This window comes from Bubalus kerabau, chromosome 6, assembly GCF_029407905.1.
Source record: "Bubalus kerabau isolate K-KA32 ecotype Philippines breed swamp buffalo chromosome 6, PCC_UOA_SB_1v2, whole genome shotgun sequence".
NCBI classification, from domain to species: domain Eukaryota; kingdom Metazoa; phylum Chordata; class Mammalia; order Artiodactyla; family Bovidae; genus Bubalus; species Bubalus kerabau.
This window is the reverse complement of record NC_073629.1, coordinates 83,709,943-83,736,084: the sequence shown is the minus strand read 5'-3', so window position 1 is coordinate 83,736,084 and position 26,142 is coordinate 83,709,943. Positions and strand designations below refer to the sequence as shown.

Here is a 26,142-nt window from a genome sequence, read left to right as displayed (position 1 = left end):
TGGCTGGCAAGGTACTTTTCAGGAAGGAAAGTGAAACACCCACTTGTTAATTGCCTATAAGTCTCACCTTGTCAGTCAGGCTGCTGTCGCAGGCTGGATGTGCCAGGAGCAGCCGCACCATGTCCGTGTTGCCATGGCAACAGGCCAGCATGAGGGCGGACGATCCATCATGGTCCTGTAGGTTGACATCTGCCTGGCAGCTCAGCAGCGCCTGGACCATGTCCCCCCTGTCGTGGCTGACTCCCAGCATCAGCGCCGTCTGGCCCCCCTGCACACAGAGAGCAGGGGTGTGGTCAGGTTGTGGCTGATGGGAAGGACCCCCTCTATAGCCTGTGTGTAAGCAGGAAAGACTTCTCTGGAAAGTGACAGTTGATCTGAATCTCTGTGGTATGGGACATATCTTCCTTAGCCTGGCAAACTTCTACTCTTTCCAAGACACTAGTCAAATGTACATCCTCTCTAAAGCCCTCGACTTACACCCCAAGCACAGGTTTCATAACACAACACTTACCATTTGGTACTGCAACATGTCAACCTCTCTCTTTCTCATGGGCTGTGACATCTTTGACAGCAAGGACTAAGTCTTTTTCATCTCTCTCTCCAGCACCTAGTCCCAAGTACATGCTGATAAAATGTTGAATGATGGAATAAACAAAGGGTTTAAAAATCAGGAATATGGCTTCTGACTGCCTGCCCCAGCCTAACTTCCTCTAAGAAGCCTGGTATTGCTCTGAACGCCTCTGATATTTTCAGCTGAATGATACCCAGAACGCTCTTTTCTCACTGAGCTCTCTGCATGGTACTATGGTCATCGCTAACCCACAGCCATTGACAACAGTCTTTCACTTGCTTGTAATAATCAGTGCACACGGCAATGGATCAGAGTCAGAAAGCGAGACAAAGCTCTGCTTCTGCTGTTTCCTAGTGTGTGACCCTGGCCACGTCACTTGGTGTCCCAGAATCTTGGTCAATCTTGGTCAGAGTATTTGTGAAAGTCAAATGAAATAAAGGTTATAAATATAAAAATGTGTGGTAGCTATTTTTTCTGATAACAAACTGATCATCATTTCTCCTGGATTTTCCTGTATATACACAGTACTCTTCTACAACTTGATTATATATTTTGCACTCATGATTCTCTCCTGGGTTCCAGGCGGGTCAGGTGGGTCTCTCTGACTGAATGTCAGGCTTTGTAAGGTTGTAAGAATGAGGTAAGGGCTCTGTTTTCTCTCCCTTCAGGTCCCCTGTGACTCTGAGCACAGTGTCTTACACGTAAAACATGCTGGCTGACGTGTTCACTGAGTAAGGCTCCAAAATGCAGTCACTGATAGATTATGTTTCCCTGCCCAGAAGGCTGGGGCTTAGAGAAAAGGGGGTTTCAATCAGAAAAAGGCTGGCCCTGTCATATACTGCTTATGTGAGTCTGGATAAGTTAACCTCTTGGTGATTTTTGCTGATCTGGTAAAACAGGAATGCTTAAGGATATTACCTACACCCTGGGGCTATTGTGGGACCTGCATGAGGCCCAAATGTTATGTGTGTGAATGTGTTAGTCACTCAGTTGTGTCCCACTCTTTGTGATCCCATGGACTGTAGCCCGCCAGGCTCCTCTGTCCGTGGGATTTCACTGAAGTGGGTAGCCTAGCCATTCCCTTCTCCAGGGGATCGTCCCAACCCAGGGATCAAACCCAGGTCTCCGGCATTGCAGACATATTCTTTACCATCTGAGCCACTAGAGAAGCCCAAATGTTGCATACATTTTAGCTATTGTTGTCTTTATGAGTGTTAGAGATAATGTCTGACCACCGTGGCAATGTATCGTTAGGTGTCCTGGTTCCTCATTTCTCTGGAACTCAGATCTTTCCAGAGAAGACTCTTTGCTCTTTGGTTTGCTTATACCTGGTCCTGAGGTAATGCTTGTTGACTGTACTAACCAGACCACAGTTTTCCCTCCAGGCCCCTCTCTCCGAGTGGTATGAAAGCCAGATGTCATAGACAGATGTCTTCCTGTCTGCCCCCTGCCTGACTTGGGACCCTTTCCTTCCTCACCCTCCTCGTGGCCTGGTTCCATACAATTTAATTCAACAAACATTTACAGAGCACTGTTACCAGCGCGGTGCAGTGCCACCCTGGAGATACAGAGAGAAATAGGTAGCTTAGCCCAGGAGACTCCTGGCCTCCCAGCTCACTCCTATCTACCCTGATGCCCGCAGCTCCCTTAATATCTAAAACCCCCAGGGGGCGCTGAAGAGCACAGCTACACTGTAATCCCTTTCTTCCCTTCGCAATGTGGGATGGGTCCCTTACTCTTCTAGAGCACTGGTTTCTCCTCTACAAGAAGGGCATATATTTTGATCATTAGTGAGCATTCTGCCTTCAAGAGGACCAATTGAGAAAAAAAGATTTACTATGTTAATGGAAAACATTATTTGAAGTGAAAACAGCTTTACTGAGTCCTACAGTGTAAGCTATAGGTGAGCGAAAACACTTTAAAAACCAGAAAGTAAGCTATAAATGTCTGATTTTTGCCACCAATAGGATTGCTATTATGTGAAGTGGGCAAAAGGACTTTGCCATCAGGTTTAGCCGCAATCACCTTGGGCTGGGGTGGAGAGCAGAGTTAAATGGATTGTTGGGAGACAGTTTTCTATGGTATCTTGGTTTGCTGCAATCCTGTGAGTGAGGGACTATCTGGCCTTTTGTTTCACTGTCTTTTTAAGGAAGAACGTACAGTGAACAGCACTGGAGGACAGAGGTAGTGTCTCCTTCAGAACAGAGGGTGGTCATGCTTACTACCCAGTATGAAAGATTCAGGTTCCCTAAGCTCAGGGTTTCTCTCTAGTAACACAGCCCTCTCTGTGCGCAGGGATCTGCTCCTCCTCCCAGCGCCCTGTAGCTATTGGGACTCCGGGAACAGGTATAAATAGCAATGCTCTGACTACTGTTACCACTGGGAGTACCACACTGTCCTTTGGCAATAGGAGTCCTGTGTCTTCTGCCAGCATCCATGACACTGTGGCAGCTAATTTGTTAGCTTTAAGGGAGAGTACAATCTCAGACCCTTCATAGTTCTTGAGAGTAGGGCTACACCTATGATCACTCTAGGGGGAAAAGGAGAGTGGAATGCCCTCCACGTATTCTCCTCTTGGTCAAAGATGGGCAAGTGGCCTTTTGAAGAGTTCCCACTGTTCCATATGGAGCTCCATCTGACTCAAAGCCCTACTGGCTAAGGGTTACACCTTTGTTCCATATTCTCAAGTAGAAGGGCCCTGCAGCTGAACAGCGACAACCCAACCCTCTGAACTGCTCTGTGATTCATGATCCCTCTATGTATCACCTCCAGGGGCTTTCTATATCACAAATAGCAAATGCCTTGTCCAGATGCTATCTGTGGGAACTTTCAGTTCAAGGAGTCCAGAAGGAATTTGCCAAGTTTCAGCCCAGAACATAGATTACAAGTTCACAACCTCTGTCCCAGCCTGTCTGGGCCTCAGGAGGCTCCAAGGAAACCAGAAGTCCAATCTTTGGATAGATGCCAGTTGGAGGGCCCAGACTTCTCGGGCTAAAAACTGGATCTGCATGGAGTTCCTCACCCCACTGGCAGAATAAAACTAGGAGGAGCCTCATTCATTAAAGAGGAGATCATGTTCACTCCTCCTACCTGAGTAGCTTGGATGTTCACATTCCCTTCTCTTAAGAGCTTCCAGACAACAGCCATGTCTTCATCGGTCTCGGCAGAAGCCAGGGGAGTGATCATCACAGCAGTATAGCCAGCTTTGTTCTGATGGTCCACGTTGCAGACACCTGCAAGAGAAACACTGAAGCTGGAAGAGCTCTTAAAATGCCGGAAGCCAGGCTTTAGCCTGTTCAATAGGAGGCTTCCCACTGGTTAAAGGGCCACAGAATAGAGCAATTCTTTCCCAGTGGTGGAATCTGTATTCTACATTTTTAGCAGCCTTTAACAGTGGCTACTTTTTTGAGGCTACCTAGCAAAAAAGGTGCAGAGGAGAGTCAGAGATGACCAAGGCCTATGACCTTGACTTTATTTCCTAAAGTGGGGCACTATTATTCATATTTTACAGATAAGGACACTGAAGGTGTCCTTCCGTGGAGTGAAGAAGGTGAGTGAAACTATATCAATGCCCCAGTGAAGGAGAATCGAGAGCAGGACTCACTCACTGGGTGTCAGGTCTGTCTGACGCTAGAGCCCATCACTCACACAGCCTCATGTCGCCCTCAGGTGTGCATTTCAGGTCTTGCTCTGTGTCTACGTATAACTCATCAACTACTGGCTGTGGTTGTAGGTCCTTTCAAAGGCCTAGTGATACCCTGTGAAATGGACCAGAGGACATGAAAAAATGCCCCAGGATAAACACAGAAATCTTCTGGGAATAACCAACTCATTTGAGAAGCACAATAGAAAAACACTTCACAAATCTTTATATTAAAGCAATTAAGAATATACATTTCACAAGAGAATGGAAAACTGGCATATTTTTAAGAGGAAGTATTACATGAGAACTCAAGGGAAATTTCTGCTTCATAACCCTGGGGATATGCATTCACATTCGTCCCAACCAAAGGAGATGGAGGAGATCATCAGCCTGTTGCCTGAAGGCTCCCACCTTTTAAGGGCAGTTGTTGTTGCTTAGTTGTGTCCAACTCTTTTGTGACCCCATGGGCTGTAGCCCACCAGGCTCCTGTCCATGGAACTTTCCTGCAAAGAATACTGGAGTGGGTTGCCATTTCCTTTTCCAGGGGATCTTCCTGACCCAGGGATCAAACCCATGTCTCCTGCAGACTCTTTACCAGTAAGCCACCAGGGAAGCCCTTTAAGGGATGTACAACTTGGAGAAGGAAATGGCAATCCACTCCAGTATTCTTGCCTGGAGAATCCTATGGACAGAGGAGCCTGGTGGGCTACAGTCCACGGGGTCACAAAGAGTCGGACATGACTAAGTGACTAACACACACTCACACAGCGTGAAAAACTAAATCTTCCCTGTACTAGTGCTCAGGAGAAAATCTCTGTGTCTCTTTAGGCCAGTAATAAAACTACCTCAGTAGAGCAAGTCTGAGACTTCCTTAGCATTTTTTCTGTAAAATGGAGATAATAAAAGAACCTATAAGGTTACTGTGAAATTTAATGAGTTAATATATTAAGAGCACTTAGAATGGCAGCTAGCACATAATAAACACTCAATGAGCATTAACTGTTCCTGCTATTATTGTCCAGAATGGAATTCTTATCATCACATCCTTGCTACTTGCTCTTGAAGACTCAGATATTCATCAAAACAAATCTGGTTTATGACAAAATGTTAGTTAGATTTACTCATAAGTTCTGTGCAAGGGGAAAAAAATAATATTTGGCTGACAGTCCCTCCACCCCAAACAATTCTTCAGAAATGTGTCATAATGGACCAGGATGCCAATGGATACAGCTGTGCTCATGAATCAGCAGTTTCCTCACTGAAGCTTCCCTGACCACTGTCATGACCAACTGCGCTATGAAAGGCAAATATCAGCTCCATTCAATGCCTTATAACCCCGTTCTGATAAAGATGGGGATATCTATCTGCATCGCCTGGTCAATGGCTTTAAAATTTTTACCCGTGCCTATTTTATGTTTACTTTTAAGATGTGTAAATGAGCCTCAGGTTACGACTCTCTATGCTCTCTTCAGAAACGTGACCTATAACTCAGTAGAATGACTAATTCCCCCCACCAGGGGTTCTGAAAAAGGACTGAGGACCCCCCACTTTCAAAGCAATGTTTCTGAGCAGCTCCAGTGAGCAAACCAGCCCTCCCCAAAGGTGAGGGGCAGACTCTTGACTGAACATTCTCTGAGTCAGCCAGCTTCTCCTCTACAGAGGTGTCGCGGTAAAATAGAGCATGGTTCACAAAGGACTAGGCTGGTGGAGGTGCACCCATGACTCTATTCTCAATACCGATGAGTCACTTTGGTGCAGCCTTTTACAGTTTGAAATGTGCTTTCCAGATTCTGCACAAATGGCTGGGAAGGGAGCCCAGTTTGGAGTGGGACAGATCTGCCCTCCTCAACACCCCTTCTACAGTGAGGGAAAGGAATGGGACTCTCAGACCGTCTCCCCAACCAACCCACCCCATTCCTTTTGCTTGTGGCTGTTTAGCTATTTCAGCATGTTAAAGGGAAAAGCTTCCAAACCACTTTATGGTTGATGAGTATTGACTGGATCTCAGAAAACATCAGCAGAAATTTATAACAACCAAATCTAAGGTGATCTGTTCTTTGCGACTTCATGGACTGTAACCCACCAGGCTTCTCTGCCCATGGGATTTCCCAGACAAGAGTATTGGAGTGGGTTGCCATTCCCTTCTCCAAGTGATCTTCCCGACTCAGGGATTGAATGTGTGTCTCCTGAGTCTCCTGCATTGGCAGGTGGATTCTTTACTACTAACACCATCCAGGAAGCCTTTTAAGCAGTAGCGTTGCTGTTATGTTCCATAATGAAAAGCCCTAAGACTGAACACAATAATTGGAACCCAGAGGCATAGGTGGGTGTCTTTCTCAACTGAGCTACCATTTTGATGGTATCCATGGAATGGCAAGCCACTCCAGTGTTCTTGCCTGGAGAATCCCAGGGACAGGGGAGCCTGGTGGGCTGCCGTCTCTGGGGTCGCACAGAGTCGACACGACTGAAGCAACTTAGCAGCAGCAGCATGAATCCATGAAGAATGTTAGAAATGTAACTTTATCTTCCTCTGATGATGTGGGATGCAGAAAGAACTTGAGGTTATCATTACATACATCACCTTTCCATACAGGTAAAGAGCCTCAAGGCTACTTAAGAGAATTTTGAAGAATGGGAAACTTACTGGAATTTAATCTAACTCCCAGGAGTCATCCATCCACTCTCATCTAACAAATATTTTCACTCAACACCCACCATGAGCCAGGAAATGGACCAAGTGCTGGTGATACTGAAAGGAATGAGACAGGCAGAGCCTCTCCTGGGTTAGCTCAGTTCTATTAGAACTCAGATAGAAGTGACAAGCAGAGATCACCTAAAGAAAGAAACAGGATGTTCCACTAGGGAGAGATGGGGCAGCCACTTTAGATGGATCACTTTCTGAGGTGACATCTGAGCTGTGACTTGAACAATGAGAAGGGACCAGTCATGAAAAGAGTTTCAGGTGAAAGGATCCAGATGGAAAGAAAATGCAGAAGCCCCAGGGTAGGAATGAGTGTGGTGACTCTGAGGCCATGTGGCTGTAATGGAAGGAAGGAGGGTACATGGTGGCTGCAGAGAAAGGAAAGGCAGACAGGCCTGGACCATCTGGGATACCTGAAGGCCAGGCTGAGGAAGCCGCCTTCTGATCCAAGAGCAAGGCGAAGCCATGGGAGGGATTTAAGCCGGTGGAGGGGGAGGGGAATAAGATTCACATTGCAGGAAAGTTGTTGGATCTGGAATTTGGACTTCCTGATGCCTGTTTAAACTTCCCCTGTAGTCTCTAAATTAGGATTACATATCTAGCATGTCCTCTGATTCCTGGATTCCACAGTACGGACTTCAAACCCTAGCAGTGCGCTTAGTCATTGCGTGATCTGGAGCAAATCTGTTGACTTTTCTGAGTCATTTTCATTTTCTATAAAAAAAGGGATAATCATTCAACTAACAGGATAGTTATGAAGACTAAATGAGATCTCAGGTGCCAGATGCTTAGTAGAGGGAGGGCCTAATCCATGGAGATCATCTGGGGTTTTATATCTCTTGTAGGTACCATCCTAAATATCCTTCATACAGCTTTCCTAAACTCACAGATGACATTTGACTGGGACCCACACACCTTCAGTCAGTCCCATCACCCTGCACTCATACCACCACTCCTAGACTGCTTGATATTGTCACACGCTCCGTTGAAACTCCACTACAAGCCCTGTGGTATCGTATCAGCAGACACAAAGGTCTTTATTTGACTCTTAACTGCCTTTTCCAGCTCCTAAGAGGGTCAAGGCCATTTGCAATGATTCTCCACCAGAGGGAAGAGTCTTCCCTTTCTCCAGATCCTGAATAATGAAGAATCTAATGCTCACTTCCCTTTTCTCCTCCTCAACATTTCTCTGGACCTTCGCCCACCTCCTTTCCTTTTGCTTCCATCTCAGAAAAAATAAATATCCCAGCAGCTTGCCTAGGCTGATCTCATCTGTCTCTGCTGTGGATTCCAGGTTTTTCCAGCTCCTGAAAGACCATGCTCTATCAAGCATCTTCTCTCCTCTGTATCTTTAATCTCTCTCTTCATCTCTCTCTCTCTCTTTCTCTGTGTGTCTCTCTTGAATTCTTCTCAGACAACAAATATATTCAGATCTCTGCAATCCAGTTTCCTTCTAACAACCCCCTGAAACAATTGTTTCCAAAGTCACCAGTGACCTTTTTCCAAACCTGCCAAATCATGGCGTCATCTGCCAGAGACACTACAGTACAATATTTGACCCAGTGAACAATCTTTTTCCTTCTTGACATGATCCTCTTCATTGGCCTGGGACATTTCTCTGTCTGCAGGAAACTACCCACTGCAGTGCACCTTCCCTGCTCTCTAAGTGTTGTGTTAGTCATTAAGTTGTGTCTGACTCTTTGTGACACTATGGACCATGGCCCACCAGGCTCCTCTGTCCATGGGATTTCCCAGGCAAGAACACTGGAATGGGTTGCCATTCCCTTCTCCAAGGGATCTTCCTGATCGAGGGATCGAACTTAGGGCTCCTGCATTGCAGGTGGATTCTTTACCATCTGAGCCACCAAGGAAGCCCTTCCTGCTCTCTCAGCAGAATGTTATCTCCCTTCTTTTCAGTCCTGAAATCATACTCTACACCTCTCTCTTGGGAGCCATCATCCTGCTCCATCCTGACTGTCAAGCTGTAAACTCCTGGAAAGGCAAGAGCTCCATGTAGGTCACATCTCTGGTGGTAGGTAGTATGGACATCATACATAGTCTACACATATCTGAGGAAGGATGAATGAATCAAATTAAGTCAAATTGATTAAATGGAGCTATGGCCTTAAACTCTTGAGAGTCCCTTGGACTGCAAGGAGATTAAACCAGTCAATCCGAAAGGAAATCAATCCTGAATATTCATTGGAAGGACTGATGCTAAAGCTGAAGCTCCAATACTTTGGCCACCTGATGTAAAGCACCGATTCACTGGAAAAGGCCTTGAGGCTGGGAAAGACTGAAGACAAAAGGAGAAGGAGGTGGTAGAGGATGAGATGGTTAGATAGTATCACTGACCCATTGGACATGAATTTGAGCAAATTCCAGGAGATAGTGAAGGACAGGGAAGTCTGGCATGGTCCAGACTCCAGGGCAAAGAGGTGGACACAACTGAATGTCTGTGTGCACATTTGCATGGCCTATGTTAAAAAGTACTTATGAAGATGGTAAAATGTGACCTTTCCTAGAGGAAGTGTGGTATAGCACTGGAGTTGGACAAACTGAATATAAAGTCTGACTCTACCACTTACCAGCACTGTAATCTGAGCAAATTTTATAACTTCCTGAGCTTCAGTTTCCTCAACTGTAACATGAGAATAACGATACCTACATCACGAATGTTGTGAAGAATACATGATATAATAAAGGCAAAACGGTCTGGCCCAGCTCCTAGAGTACTGGAGGAATTCAGAACAGTGAAAAAGCTCCTTGCTGCAAAGAAGTGGTAACAAGAACTGCCCTTCAGAGAGGGACCCAGGCAGCAGTGGTGCGAGTGTTTCTGACCTGTCTCCAGCAGCAGCTTCACGATGGAGAAGTTAGAGTGGGACACGCTGTAGTGAAGAGCTGTGTTCCCGTTGCCGTCAGCCAGATTGACAAGCAGCTTTAGCAAGTGTGGGGAGTGAGGCTGGACCCCGTGGAGGTAGGCGGCCACTACGGCAGGGCTGGATGACTTCCGGCTGGAGATGCGGAACCACTCTTGACTGATGGTGTTCAAGCTCTGTTTCTGAAATACCAACACATTCCAATTCCAGAAGGTTACCTACCCAGGTGCTCCAGCTGGGGTGTCAGTTTCCACTGGGAAAGGTCAGCTTAGGTTCCTTCCATGTATATCCCTTCAATTTCCTCCAACTCTCACTGCAATTTACTCCTGCAGGGCTCAGAGCTAGCAGGGTGCGGGGGTACCCAGCACCACTCTTTGAACCTGCAGGATTGGCTCCCCCATCATGTCAGGTAGACAGGAGGACTGGGAGAGCAGCACAACAGCCAGTAACATGACACTTGGGGACAGCTTGAGTCCACTGTACATTTAGATCACATTCCCCATAAGCACAGGATAACCATGACCCCCTCTTTCACACATTTACACCAGCCTGTGTTGACTAGCCCAGACTCCACTGGGGTACCTGCATGTTTTTAACAGGCATAGATGGAGAGTCACGACATTAATGGGAAAAATGCACACTGAAAGCTAAGACAAACAACATGCCCAACATATGATGAAGTAAAATCCAAACAGATGTGCTTGAAATATTTTTGGCTTTGAAGCTTTGCTAGGACTTTCAGAGAAAATGGTTAAACAGCCCATGGCAGGATCCCACTATCTGCAGTATTCCAAGTAAGGAGAGTCCCAGAGCAAATGACACCGACTCTGCACGTGACATGACCTAAGTGTTTTAAATAGAATATGATTAGATTATTTTCCTAAAGGGAAGGAGAAACAATGGGCCTGTGATTGTAAGAGATGAGTTCATATTCATTCCAGAAAGGGCACTGGATTGGGAGTCACTAAACTTGTAGGGCCCAGGCTTAAGTCCTGGCTCAGCTGCATGACCTTGGAAGTCCTAATACATTTTGAATCCTTCTCGTGCTATCTATAAAATGAGGTTGAAAAAAGGGCTTGGTTTCCAACCTCTCATGCTCTGCCAAATGAGGTCCCTGCACACCCTGCTTTGTCTCTAAGGTGGGGAGGGGTGTTCTGTGCTTTGATCCTAACGTGTGTGATGTCAGGTTGGCATGTCCTCTAACTGCTTTTCTACACAGAATCAGTGGACTCTTTTGTGACTGAAACATTTTTTAATATCTCCTTTACCTATGGAATCTTCAGGAGAATCTGGAGAAAGACCCTAATATTAAGGAACATATCTGGAAGATTTTAATTGAAGATCTAGGAAATAACTTAGCTCTGTAATTCATTGAAGAATAAGTAGCAGGAGTTTTAATCAATATCCACATCACATATTGGTTCTTTAACAATCTGGGAACAAGTTATTTGCCAAATCGGCGAAGATAAAATACTAATGAAAATGGACTAATCGATCGTTTTTACTCCTAAGGCTTTTCTGCAAAGGAGAACAAAATGGGCTTTAAAAATGCTTACATATTGTTACATACTGGGTCTTATCCATGGCCCTCACAACATGGGAAAATGCATCTATATCAGTACCTCTTGATTCAACCAGAAACTAATCCTTAAATGTTAAATCTCTGTGGACCATGGTGGTGTTAGGGAGCAAACAGATGTATTTGCTTGCTTTTGGCCTCTTGACCCACAGGTGCCTTCAAGAAAAACAGTCAAGACTACAGAACAAAATGCCAGGCCCTGAGGAAGTGGAGACGTGCAGTTCAGCACCCTCATTTTATTAATGAGGAAACCAGAGCCCTGAGCATTGAACTGCCTCGCTCAGTATCTCACAGACGGCAGTCCGGGGAACAGAACCAAGGTTTCCATTCCACCTGCTCTTTTCCTATCTACCCACAGTTCTATCAAACTGTGAGGTAATTTTGAGCCTAAGCCACAAAGGATCCCATGACATATTCAGGGCGGGATGCCTAATAACATTTGGTAAATGCCTCTGAGCCCCAGCCCTGGTTCCTGTGCACATGCACGGGTTCCACTTTCTCAACACAATCCATCACCCTGGGCAGCAGAGTTTGGGCAAATGAGACAGCACACAGCAAAGAGGGGTCCCAAGCACCCCCACAAAGCTGCCTCAGTTGCAAGACCCGAGTCGTAGGGTGGAACTAACAGCTTAGACAGTACAGAAATCTTTACATGACGATGACAAGTCAGAGTACCAAGAGCGGGTCAGTGGTCGTCCCAGTTTCTGGCAGATGTTGGCTCAATGCCCGGCATGCATTAAGGAATTCTTCTGAGGGTTTATATCTAAAGAAAAAAATTAATTCATATATATATAAATGTATCAGTCTCCATCTTGATAAAAAAAAAAAGTCCTCTACCTTGACTTTCACTCTCATTTTTCACTTCTCAGCAACTCAGATATCCAAACTAGGCAACTTCTCAGGGTCAGGGGCATTCCTCAGAAACACTGAGTGAATACAGCCTCCTGTCGAACAGGGCTGACTTCTGAACTCTTCTGAAGAATGAGCCAAGCATATTTCCCTTTGGATCCTGCTGTTTTCAGGGGATGAGGTCAGATTGCCAAAGCATTTTAGGGGGCCATGGGCCCCACTGTCATTCCTGACATGCTGGGAAAGGGAGGGTTATCTTCCTGACTTTGGAGCAAACGTTTTCTGCCTGAGTGACTTAAAAAATGCAAAGGACCCACTCCACAGCATCAAGTTTCTTCAGGTTACTCTTCCATGAAGGATATAGTAAGCACTAATAGAGTCAATCGAATGAAAATTGATAGCACCAGGGCACTCTCAATGATACGCATTATTGCTGCACTGGTAAAAGGGCAGGCTTGGCACTGAGAGGCCTTGGCTGGGAGTCAATGGCATTGGTCACCATGAAGCCCCACTTTCACCAAGTCCTTACAGCGCTGCTATGATGGAGCAGCCCTGCGGCCCTGCTGGACAGTCAGCTGCCATTCACTCCTGTCTCTTCTTCAGCAACCAGGCTGGGGATGGTGATAATGATAATTAATGGCACTTACTACTCTCACTTCTCCCATTTACGGGGAGGCTACTATGTGGCAGGCCCTGCACCAGGCATTTTACATACTTTTTCTCATTTAGTCCTCAGACCAAATCTATAAGGTTGCTACATTTTACAGATGAGGAAATTGAGGCGACCACAGCTTAAGTACCTTGTCTAAAGTAATACTGTGGCAGATGTAGGATTTGAAGCAAGTATGTCCACTCCAAAGACAGTATTCTCGTCATCATGCCAAATGACCTCCCATCACTTTAAAAGACCAGGTTATGTCAGCATGGCCAATGAGGGAGGCAGAAAAACATGTGGGAGGATTACAAAAGACCTAAATCAAGGGACTTCCCTGGTGATGCAGCGGTTGAGAATCTGCCTTCCAATGCAAGGGACTTGGGTTCGATCCCCGGTTAGGGAACTAAGATCCCATAAGCCACGGAGCAACTTATCCCATGCTATATAACTACTGAGCCTGTGCACTCTAGAGCCTATGCTCCACATCAGAAGAAGCCATAGCACACCACAATTAGAGAAAACCCACATGCTACAATAAAGACGCAGAGCAGCCCAAAGGAAAGAACCAAAGTTGAAATACTCACTCTGCTAGTTGTGCCACCTAACTTCTCTAAGCCTCTCTTTCTACATCTATAAAGTGGGTCTTCTAATAATTACTACCTTACAGATTGTTAAAAGGATTACATCAAGAAAATGCATGTCAAGTCCTTTACATTCTCAGTGCTAGGACCATGTTAGCTTCATATGCAGAGCTCTATGACAGTATAATCCATGAAGGCAGGAGTTAGATCTGTTTCAGTCAACCAATGCATAGTACCTGGCATAGACTAGAAACTCAAATAAATACTGTTTAATAGATGGATAAAGGAATTAACAGATAAACAAATGACTGGATACAAAGGTGAATAAATACACTTGCTCTTTCTCAAAGGATCATGTGCCCCATGGGTCCCCATCTAACTTACCTCTCAGTCTTGGGATGGGGGAGCTCTTCACCAGGCCCAGTTCCCTGGTCTGTGTCTCGGGTGCCCTCAGGGGTGCCCTGGCCCACCCTACAGCTGAGGTGGGCATCCTTGCCCCGCCTGGGTTCTGGGCCATCACATTTCTTCTCAGCCTCACTGTCAGACAGGTCTTCTGGGGAGCTGTCCTCACCACTGGTCTCCTCACTCGAGGTGGTCTCATAGCTGTGGAAGGAGACAGGGTCACTCATTCTGTGCTTCCTGCCCAGTGCTCATGTCAACACAGGTGAGAACTCAGTAGATTTTAGATAACATTGGCCTGCTCACTAACCTTGTCCTTCATTGTCTACGCCTGCAGGCCTGGGCAAGGGGACTCCCAGGAAATTTACTGTCAGAGGAGCATGCTTTTAAGAGCTCTAACACTAGAGGCCATTTGGGGAGTAAAGGTAATTAACTAAGCTCTTTGCAACAAACATACAAATAGCCCATGGCCTAATTGGCCATGCATTCAGATGATTCAGAAAGGCAATCCAAGGTTCTCATGAAAGCATTTGATTCTGGAATCCTAATGTCCTGTACAGAGAGGGAACCAGATCTAGTCAAACATCCCCGACCCCTACACTGAATTCTCTGAATTGCCTGACAAATCCTCACATCTCCAGGTGATAGTGAAGCCTCCCTTTAGACCCCTGTTCTAGCCCAGCTTACCCCTGGAAGGGTGGAACCATCTGCATCTACTCCTGGGACACAGCTGGGAATCCTGAACCTAGCACCTGCCTTTCTCAGTTGCTATTTCATCCACAGCTTGGAAGAGCAAAAGTGTGGGTGTAGGTCACTTGACTCGTGGCCTTTCCACCCTAGCAATGATCCTTATGTTCAGTTATATGCAACTCTATTGAGGTGGTAGACCAGACACCATGGAAGAAAGCTCTGGAAGACTTATTGATCTCTCTGCTGATGGTCAACAAGAGACCTCTGATGGAGGATGCTCCAGATAAGATGAAGACTTCAGATTCTTGGCCCACTGGACACTTCCACAGAGACGAGGCGAGACCAGTGTCATTCTCATGCTCTTTCTCTGAATAGCGGTCCCTATGCAAGGACCCTGTGCTGAATGAATTTGCAAACCCAACCTGCCCGCTGGTATGTTTGCATTCTGTCTTGTTCAAACCCCAGATATTTCTTCCTCTACTGTGCTTGGAACAACCTTTTGTTTTTGTGATTAAGAAAGTGGGAGGGACATATTAAATTTACCAAACAGTTCTTTATCTTAGAATTGTTTCCATGAAAACTCCAAAATCCCTGTCCTAACTGAGCTGAAACTCTAAGTAGGGGGTGGGAGAAAATAAACACATGAACAATGTATTCAGATAATCATAAGAGCAATGATAAACTAGTAATGGGCCATGGGATACTGTGATGGGAGGAGGGGCCATTTTATTTAGAGCAGAATTTTTTAACATTGGCTGCATGTTAGAACTATCTGAGGATACTTAAAATTTCCAATAGCTGTACTGCACCTGAGACTAATTAAACCAGAGTCTTTCATCTGGGAGGGGCTCAGGCATTGATATTTTTCAAGGATGCCCCAGGGTTTCCTAGGTTCAGTCAAGGTTGAGAACCATCACATCAGAGTGACATGTACTGACAGTTATCTGCAAGAGGAGCATTAAAAAAAAAAAAAATCAATATCTTGGGATAAACCATAATGGAAAAGAATATTTTAAAAAGAATGCATAAAAAATAAATATATGTGTAAAAAAAAAGAAAAGAGCACTTTAAATGGTGTGTGTGCTCAGTTGCTCAGTCATGTCCACCTCTTTGCGACCCCATGGACTGTAGCCCACCAGGTATCTCTGCCCATGGGATTTTTCAGGCAAGAATACTGGAGTGGGTTGCCACTTCCTCCTCTTTAAGTGGAGGGAAAGGCAAAGGTAAAGTCCCCAAGCTCAGCCTGACCCAGCATGTTTGAGTGAAGAAAGGCCAGAGCCTGTGGAGGGGGGCGAGGAATGCTATAGTTACAAGACAGACTTCCAGGTTTTGGTACAAAGCTGGCACTTTTGCAAGTATTTAAGCAGGGGGAGAGGCAGGACCTGCTTTAGGCTTTGAGATTAGGCTAATTCTCCTTTCTGGACACAAGCTGGTAAAAGAAAAAAGTGGTTTCTCCTGGGTCACAATATCTGACAGCTGCAGGAGTGGGAACAGCAACCCACCTATAACCCCACTTCATCTTTTCTGGTATTTCCCTCACAGAACATCGAACAGTAGTGATGACACCCTTGTCTGAATCTGGTGTCTTCCTTCTGGTCTGACCCAAATTAGCCAGGGTTCCAATCTCTTCTGTGCCTCATTTCCCAGGCACATCCCTGTGGGCTTTCCTACCATCCTCTGCTTCTTTCTCAACTAGAGTTCAGCTCAGCCTGTCCAAGTTTTCTCTTTACTTTTGTTTCAACTCTACCCAGGTCCAAACTGTGAGTTAAGGGCAAGGGCCATGATTTATTTGAACATTTTTATCCCTACCACCAAACACATCATTGGTATTTAATAAATGTTCACTAAATGACTGACTGAGAAAGTATTCTAAATCCAGCGGTTTACTGTCTACCCTATATAAGGTCTGGTTCAAGTTCTGAGTCAACAGACATTGGTTGTTTTCCTTCATCCTAAAAGACATCAGTTTGATTTGCCATAAGTTCGTTAAAGGAAGGAAAAAATTAAAAGGATGAAATTTTAAATTCTACAAATTAAAGGTTTGTCGATTCAGTGTTGTGGTTCAGATTAAATGTCTTCCTTCAAGGGCTCATGTGTCCCCCAACTCCTAGAAGGTACTGAATCCTGGCCCCAAGGACACAAAAGCGAAGACATATTAAGAGCACAGGATCCAACAGAACTACCACGTCTGGCAGACAGCCAAACATATGCAAACCTGAGAGGGAATTTTAAAGGGCCGTTGAGATTAATTCCCTTGAAGAAGAATGAAAACCAGATGCTTCCCCCTAGGAAAAGAGTGTTCAGGACAACAGTGGGAGAGGTGGTGTGCAGGGCAGTCTGGGCTTCACGAGCGATGCTTACCCACCGTTAACCCCAACAAACTGAAGGTTCTTTTTGGTCCCATTACCTCCTGCACGGAAGCCATAGTCTTTCTTTTTCATTATGGATTTAAGGCTGGTCGACGGGGAGATCTCTAGGCAGACACAACATCACAGGTTAGCATGATCTGGGGAATACCCCCGAGTGCAACAGAACTGTGACCCTCGCTTTGAGGGGACACAGGCTGGAGGTGTGTGAAGGGGTAGAACAGGAACTAGACAATATAAATCAAACATTCTGAGGGTCTTTGAGGGGCATCGGACTTCTGGTCAATGCTAGTCAAATTGTTCCTGTTTACAAGCTCTCTACATGAAGATGACAGAGAAGAGTTATTGGAGAGTTATTGAACCATGTGGGTGGCGTGGGTGCCATTGTTGTCCCTAACTCAGTCTGGGGAAATCTGAGGCTTAGATGTGCTGAGTGAATGACAGAGCAGCAGCAGAACTTAGGCCTCCCGACCCCTGATCGAGCACCCACTTTTGCACCTCAGAGGCCCTTCCTGGCTCACAAGTCAGTTAATATTTGTGATGTGGGGCAGGCATGGAAAACACATGAGCAAGAGCACACATCTTATTTTGCTGTTCTCAAAGGTACAGGGGGCAATTCACAAGGGCTAAGACTAGAACTAGCACCGAAATAATGAGAAAGCCAATTTGTGCTCTGCGGCAGGAAGCAGACTAACACGTTGCTGCCCGTTAAGCAAAGCAAAATATGGTTCCACTTAACAGGGAAGAGTGTGTGATCTGTTACAGGAAGAAGTGCTGCTCAGCCAAAGGGTCGACTTGCACATGTGAGTATGGAAGTCTCTCTTTCTCTCTCTCTCACACACACACACTGAAGTTCAGTAAAATATTTCAGATCTCAATAGAATGTTCTTCCAAAACAAGGCTACAAAAAACCTCTAATGTGCAAGAACTAGGGAGGACCGCAGGAATCCAAGAGCCCAAGACACAGTCAAGGAAGGCAGAGGTTTAAAGCACTCACAGCCAGTGCCGGGCTGCCTGCACACAATGCAAATGAGAATGAGGCACCCCTCTGGGCAGACACAGTGCTGCGGGCTTGGCAAGTGTGGGCTGAGTTTCAGCTCCCATTTACCCTCTGGCATCTTTGTGCCCTGTGCTATCTGAACAGCTGTACGTGGTGGCCCGGCAGTCAGTCCCAACGTTAGAGCAAGGACAAGAGGAGGGGTACCAAGCCTCCACTGTTACAGAGATCAGTTTTTATTCCATTGGGCTCCCAGATGTGTTTAAATCTTTTTTAAAAACATATGCATGCAATTAAAACCCTTTTTCCCCTTTGACTCCTCAAGTAAAGGAGAAATGGTTCCCAGTCTCAGGCACCAGTATTTACCCATCGGTGGGGAGGAGGAGGGGCCTGGGGGCTCCTTCTGGGGTGGAGCCTGGGCCGAGTAGGCAGACAGAAGCAGGTTGAGGGAGCTCTGTAGCTGACTCTGGATGCTGCTGAGTTTGGAGGCAGGCTGCTTGATGGCACGGGCCAGCTCAGGGTACCCGTGTTCCAGGCAGCTCCACTGCTCCTGCAGGAGCTCTTGGATCTTCTTAACGTACTGCCCAATAGTGGCATCGGTGGGGGAGCTTGGTGGCCTTCCAGGGCGCTCCTTCCCCGACAGCTCTGGACCAGCCTCCTCCCTCCCTGCTGGGGGAGCCTTTCTCTCACCACTCCCTGGAGATCCTCCTACTCCCCTGTCCAGACCCTTAATTCCCACCGAAGGACCTCCTGCCTGCTCAGAACCTCCCTCTTCGATCCTGAGCTCAGTAGAGAGGCAGCTGTGTAAAGAAGGCATGAGGACCGTCTCAGAGCCCTGTGGCAGTGATGGCTGGGGTGGTGACACAAGTCCTGCTGGGCTCCCATCCCCTGGTTTGTGACTCTCCCACCCCCACAGGAGGCCATTCCCCTCTCCCCTGGCTCCCCAGCTTTCAGATCCCATGCTGCCCAGAAGGCTGACCCCGATGCTCTTGTCACACGACTGTCTGGTCAAGAGCCCCTGCAGGGGGTCAGTGTTGACCATGGCATCAGTCTGGCCCTGAGCATCTTGGGTGTTCCCACCGCTAAGCTTTTCCACCAGTTGAGCTACAGTGCACTCTAGCTCTTGAATCCTCTGCCCCCTCGCCTTGATTTCCTCTTCCTGCCGCTGGAGGGCAGCTCTGACCTGGGCCAGTTCCTCAGTTCTTCCAGACAGTTCGCCTTCAAGGTCCGAGATCTGCTGCTTTAGGCAGGAGATGCTGCCAGGATCCAGGGAGGCAAGGCCCAGGCTTTCCTCCGTGACGCGGATCCCGATGCTTCTCACGTCCACCTCTACAGGTGGTGGTGGTGGGATTTCGCTGATGTTGAGCTCGATTTCTTCTAGGGGAAGCTCATTCTCAGGGATGGGTGATGGCAGAGGTGGGGGGCTTGGTGTTGGAGAGCTGGGGGTTGTGACCACCACCTGGGCTTCTCTGCTTTCCTGTTGGTCTTCTGCATCCTCTAGAACCACAAGTGCATTCTGGGACAAGAAAGGTGGACTCGGGAAAGAGAGGTGATTTGGAGCCTCTTTTTCGCTTTCTGGAGGCTCAGGCCCCTCCTGGATCAGCTCCGGAATCCCTGGTACTAGGTCTTCCGACTCTCTGACTTCCGGTTGGGTTGCTGCTCGTGGAGTGGAGTTGGAAAAACCTGCAAATCCTTCCGCGGGCCCAAAGGCACCATCACAGACAACATCTTTGCCCTGAAGTGGAGGGAGGACGGGCGGGGTGGGGGGTCCTGAGTTTAGGCTTGGGTCCTCCGAGGCCCTGGTTTGCAGCAGCGTGGCCGGCATGCTGGATGCTCTCAGAAGCTGGGGCCGTCCACTCCCGGAGGTGAGCTCAGCCTCCCCGGGAGCAGCAGCAGCCTCTAGCTGTCTGGCCGTCTCCATCAGCAGGGCCTTCCGGTGGTAGCTCACCTCGCTGCCGCTGGCGGGTTGTGGGGCTTGGGGGTGGTCCCCGAGGGGCAGTGGCTGGGCTCGGGCCTCTGTCCCCAACACTTTCCTCGACACCATGGGGGACCAGTTCGGGTGGGAAAGAACAGCATGGGGGCGAGCCCCGCTGTCGGGAAGGCTGAAGTTTCGGGGCAAAGTGCTGAACTTGGCTTGCTTGGCCCTTCTGTGGATAGGAATCCTTTTGATGGTGTTTCCCTTCTCGATGTCATCCACATACTTGAGGAAGTCCAGGTCCAAATGGAAGCCATATGGGGTCTCCACAGAGTAGGGGTGGCTCTTTGGAGGGTCTTTCTCTTCATCCCCCTGAGAGGACTGGTCTTTGGCTGGGAGACAGAAGAAGTAAAAAAGAAGCACAAAGTTAATAAGAAATGCAGGACGGTGAGACCTAATATGTGCGATTTTTACTTAATGCTCTTGTATAAGTGTTCTCCTAAATGTTCCAACCTCTGAATTATGCTGAGATGTTCACAGACTTTTGGCTGTGCTGAGAAACCCTGTTATTAAATCAATGTGGACTTAGTCAATGTCTGCAAGGAAATAGGTGAAGGGAATAGTTTCCAATCTGCACTATGTCATCTCAGCTATGATTGTGGAATGGGCCTTCAACTCAGAAAAATAAAATAGTCTCATACTGTTTTTCTGTGGTTTGAGTCATGTAATTGCTGAATTGAAGTAGCCAGGAATTTGCCAAATAAGGTTACTAATTGGTAATTGTGACTATGGATGTTTTCCCAGGATGAGATACACAATTTTCTCAACATTAAAAAGAGAACCTTGCATTATTCAAATAGGTACTAGTAAATCCTGCTAAAGCCAGAGATATCAAGGAGTCATGCTTCCTACATTATTTAAGCTTCCTCTGATGACTGAGCCTCTAGGTATGTGAAGCTCAGAAGGAAAGGGAACATATAGTTACACTCAGCCTGTACTCTCTTCACCAGAAAGAAGCATGGTGCTTAACAAACACGTTTTACTTTCAAAAGCTTATGCCAAGTAAGGAAATACCATGTTTTTCACAAACTGGAAAAAAAAAAAAGTGGTGGAGGAATATGGGACAATTAATGTAAAAAGAGACATTGCCAAACATCCTCCAAGAGGTGTGGGACTCATGATTTTTCAGGGCAGCCCAAAGTACCAGGGAATAGCACAATGAAAAAGGTCTCTATCATACCAAAGCACACTGATCTTGACTCCAACAGAGGATGCTGAGACCAAGTCAGTTCTTTGATTATCTGAATCCATAGGGATTTGTCTCCAAGTAGCCTCTTCCTCTGGAGAAGGCAATGGCAACCCACTCCAGTACTCTTGCCTGGAAAATCCTATGGACAGAGGAGCCTGGTAGGCTGCAGTCCATGGGGTCGCTAAGAGTCGGACACAACTGAGCAACTTCACTTTCACTTTTCACTTTCATTCATTGGAGAAGGAAATGGCAACCCACTCCAGTGTTCTTGCCTGGAGAATCCCAGGGACAGGGGAGCCTGGTGGGCTGCCGTCTATGGGGTCGTACAGAGTCGGACATGACTGAAGCGACTTAGCAGCAGCAGCAGCCTCTTCCTCAGGTTAAACAGTCTTTGTTCTTTTGATGTTCCTCATGTGACACCCCTTATTATCTCTGTGACATTCTGCTAAACATCCTCTGGAAATGCTGAGCTCAGGAGAGAACATTATTGAAGAGCACAGAAGCCAAGAATATGGACCCTGGAGGCTGGTCTATATCTCAGCTTTGTGACCTTGGGGAAATTACGTAGCCTCCCTACATCTAATCATCTGTAAGATGGCAATAATAATAGGGAAGATGAGACTTGTGGACTGATTAATTAATACATATAACATGCTTAGAACAATGCCTATCACATGATAAACATTTAATACACACTCAGTACTATAGTTACTATCTTTGTGGAAGCTCAAATCAGAGAGAACTGAAGCCCTCTAATGGAAGCTGATTTGCTGGGTACACAGGAAGGGATTCTCAAATTTTTTTGTATCTAACTGGTTGCTTGACTCTAAGAGTGATAGGCCTTGGAGGCAAAAAAGACAAAATAGCAGTAATTCAGTTCACTTACCTCAACCACTAATTTATTGAACATCTGTGTTGGTTGCTAAGATAGATCCTAAGGACACTAGAGATAAATCAGGTATAACACTGCTCTCAAAAAAAGTATGGTCAAGTAGGAGAAACACCAACAAGTATGATGCAATGTGACAAGGATGGCAACAGATACATGCTCAAGGGTCAGTCTTCCTTCCAGACTTATTTTCCTAGTTTCTTCAGAATAACTTCCTTGGACTTAGAGGCTAATTATGCCTTGGTTGGAGAGAGATGACTTCACAAGAGTGAAGCCATGTAACTGGGTATTAAATGAATAAAGAGCAATTTTCCAGGAGAATAAGAGAGTGAAGGACATTGTAGCTGTATATTTCCAAGGTGGCCATTATCAATTCCTACCTTCTCTAGACAGGCAAGGGAATCCCATATGAAGACGTGGCATCTATTTCTTCACCCTTTTGAATCTTAGCTGGCCTGTGAGTGCTTAGACCAAAAGAAAATGGCAGAAATGACACTGAGAAAATCCCAAGGGTAGCTCATAAGAAGCCTCTTAAGTGTCTTGTGGGTCTCTTAGAATGCACACACAGTGGGAAGCCAGATGCCACATAAAGGGATCCAGCATCCCTGAGACTGCCATGCTGTGAGGAAGCCCAAGTAGCCCCATAGAGAGTTCATGTGGAGAGGGGGAGAGAGATGCCTAGCCAGCCTGAGCTGTTCCAGACATCCTGGCTCAGGTGCCAGGTATAAGTATACTGCCAGTATAAGTCAACTTCCAGATGACTCCAGCCTCAGCCCTCATCTGACTTCATTGACAAGAGGGACTCCAAGTGAAAACCATTCAGTTGAACTTGTGTTAATAATGTATGATTATTTTACTCCACTGAACTTTGGGGTGGTTAGTTATGCAGCAATAGATAGCCAGGACAGATCAGATATATGTCAGAAAATGAGCAAATGCTTTGAGGTGTGAAAAGTGAAAGAAAGTGAAGTCGCTCAGTCCTGTCCAATTTTTTGCAGCCCCATGGACTATAGCCTACCAGGCTCCTCAGTCCATGGGATTTTCCAGGCAAGAATACTGGAGTACACTGCCATTTCCTTCTCCAGGGGATCTTTCCAACCCAGGGATCGAACCTGAGTTTCCTGAATTGCAGGCATATGCTTTACCTTCTGAGCCACAAAGGAAGCCCCTTGTGTGAAAATCCACAGTAATTCAGGGTTCTGTAATTGCAGTCATATGGCTGAAACTTAAAATGTGGAAGAGAAGGGTGAAGAGTAAGGAAAAGACAAAATTGGAAGGTCATCAAGACCCAGATTAGGGAGCCACTTGTATGCTTGCCACCAAGCTTTGACTTTATTCTCTAGGCAGTGAGAGCCATCAAAGAGTTTTACACAAGGAAGTGACTTGATCAAATGTGACTTCACTATGATCATTCTCGCAGAGGATTAGAAGATGGACAAACCAGAAACCCAAGGATCAGTTGGGAGACTGCTGACATGATCCAGGTGAAACAAGCTAAGGGAATGGAGAGAAGGGGCAGGTTCAAGAAGAGGTGCACGTGATGGCATTACCTGGGGCACATAGGACTGCTTTTTCCTTAAAGGTGATGACATATTTGGGCTGAGCTCTTCCCACTTGCCTGTGTGATCTATCCTTCTGGCCAGTGTCACATGCTTGGGGCACAGGAACTGTGTTTATGGAAGTACAAGTATCTCCAAAGAACTAAAGAAGTCAAATAGACACACGAAGTCTGAACCCTTGAACACTGACACAGTCGACCCTACCAGCCTCAATGCTAAGTAAAATCTCAAGGCCTGTGGGCGATTAAGTCACATCAGGGAACAGAACAAGGCATTGGTGCTGATCTACAGGGATGGGTCCAAGTTGGGTTCCAGAGCTTCTGTGCAAATACCTGGACTCCAGGCAGGAAAGGAGTAAACACTCCTCCAGCATCCAAAAAATTCCAACTAAGTTCCCATTCACCCACTTAATTTTTTTTTAAACCAACCTGCTTTTCCTCAAAGAGGCACACTGGCAGTCTCAATAAATGACAGCAATTGCTGTCTGTAGTTTCCCAGCTGCACTCTGCTATACTCTTAAGCCTACTGGTCAACTTAGCAGCCTTCTGGACTTCAGGAACAAGCCAAATCAGAGAGGAGGTATTTGTCTAAAGTTAAATAGGGACCAGATTTATGACCCAGAAGGCAAAGAACACTACAAAGGAGAGACTGCATTATTTATCTGCTTATTGCCTCAATTCGGTAGAAATGCAGTGATTTGCCCATCAGCCGCTGGGAGCAGGGCCAGAGCACAAATACAAAAAAGGCATCAAATGAGAGACAGCAGATTGAAAGGGGAAGTATTCCACAAGCAAGATTGAGGTGAACCAAAGAAGTCTATAAGACTGAGTAGTTACCCCGATGATGGCTTTAATAGGTGCTTCCCAAGGTAGGGGTATATTTCTCTCTCAGTCTCACACACACACACACACACACAAGTACACTGTACTGTTGTGCCTGCCACCTACCACTCTGTGTTCCTTCTCTTTCTCCCACTGCAAGAGGAATGTTGGACCTTGAATGAAGGATCTTGATCTTATATACTGGGAGATCTGTGTTCACATTAAGTTCTGCCCCTTTTAATTCTACCTGGTGATAGGTATGCAGGAGCTCAGAATTCCAGGCATTGGGCCAGGGCACGAATTAATTCGGAGGGCTGTCTTCTTGAAATGAACTTCAGATCAGACACGCCAACACATAGCCAAACTGGCTGGAGTTGAATCCTGCCTCTGTCATCTCCTACCTCTGTGATTCTGGGCAAATTACTTAAATTCCCTATACTTTAATCTCTCCATTTGTAACACAGCAATAGCGATACCTAACTCAAAGAGTTTTTGTGATTGTAGGCACTGATGAGCAGAGAACATGACACAGGTACTCAACAAAGGGGCCAAAAACCAAGGATGAGCTGGTTCCAAATGGGGCAGTGGGTTTTCACTGAGACTGAGCGCTCTCTTGGAATATTTAACTCTGTGTTAGGATGACAGCCTCAAGAGGGAGTGAGAGTCCAAGAAAACAACTCTGAAGAAACTGGGGAAATGAGTCAGGGGAGAAGGAAAAAGTAGGATATATGAGGCTCCAGTATTCTCACCTGGAGAATTCCATGGACAGAGGAGCAGGTGGGCTACAGTCCATGGGGTCGAAAAAGAGTCGGACATCACTGAGCAACTAAATGGCAACAAATATGAGGCTCAGAGCCTTCTAGGATTCCCTAGAAGTCTTGGTCTGAAAGCACCCAGATCACCAGACCTTGAAAAGGAACCTGCAGATGCAGTCGTGAGCCTAAGAGTTACACACAGACTCGAGAAAAGAGATTAGAAGTAGACCAGTCAAGGAGGGAGGTGCCGCAGTCATTGCCCTGAGGGACAAAGTGAAGTGCAGGACAGGTAAGTGAAGGCATTTTAAATGCCACTAGAGGCATTTAAAATGATGGGGAAAGTCCAAAAGCCTATATTCAGTTTCTGGAGGAAATAGGAAAAACAGAAAGGAGAGAGAAAATAGCCAAAACTACAACCGGAAAGAAGAGAAATTAAATGAGCCTCCTCAAAAGGCCAAGACAGCGGAAACTCTTTTCCCTCTTCTGCCTTTATTTTGTGAGATGTGAGGGCCTGAAGGGAGGGGTGCCTTTCTTAGCTGGTTGTGGGTGATCACGTGGCAAGCAGCTGTGCCGAGGATGCTGAGCAGGGACAAATGAGGCAAGCAGAAATGACAGGCCCCCGGGGCATTAAGGGAATTAGCTGGTGTTCTGTGGGACCACTTCCAGGGATGCACTGAAAAGGCAGCTCTCTGGGGAGAGAGGCAGACTTTTGAAATAGATGGTAACTGCATTTGGAAAGGAGGATAGAGCGGGGCTGGAGCTGCTGTCCAGAATTTAAGCCCTGCACCAGTGAAGGGCCATCTAGGTTCTCCTGTTTTCTGTCCTTCAGTGATTTGGAAAAAAACATTTCATTAGAAGTCAGGGGATCAGGGTCTAGTCCATGACATTTGGCAAATTTCCTAGAGAGGGGAAAGGAGGAACATTCCTTGAGACATTTGTTGAGCTAGATAGTGATTACTCAACAACCTTACATGCATTATCTCATTCAGTCCTTTACCATCCCTGTGAAGAAGGTATTAGTATCTGCTTATAGATGAGGTGTCG

General features: G+C 46.3%; 1 protein-coding gene across 1 annotated transcript in view; it reads right to left on the bottom strand.

Moving 5' to 3' along the window:
- KANK4 (KN motif and ankyrin repeat domains 4) overlaps positions 1-26,142 on the bottom strand; it is a 74,220-nt gene that overhangs the window by 8,229 nt on the left and 39,849 nt on the right. The window contains exons 4-10 of the mRNA XM_055585654.1: positions 18,277-20,217; positions 16,909-17,020; positions 13,843-14,061; positions 12,049-12,136; positions 9,757-9,976; positions 3,662-3,804; positions 68-268 (exon numbers count right to left, since the gene is read on the bottom strand). Of these exons, the coding sequence (XP_055441629.1) occupies positions 68-268; positions 3,662-3,804; positions 9,757-9,976; positions 12,049-12,136; positions 13,843-14,061; positions 16,909-17,020; positions 18,277-20,217 (2,924 nt within the window). The remainder of the gene's footprint in view (positions 1-67; positions 269-3,661; positions 3,805-9,756; positions 9,977-12,048; positions 12,137-13,842; positions 14,062-16,908; positions 17,021-18,276; positions 20,218-26,142) is intronic.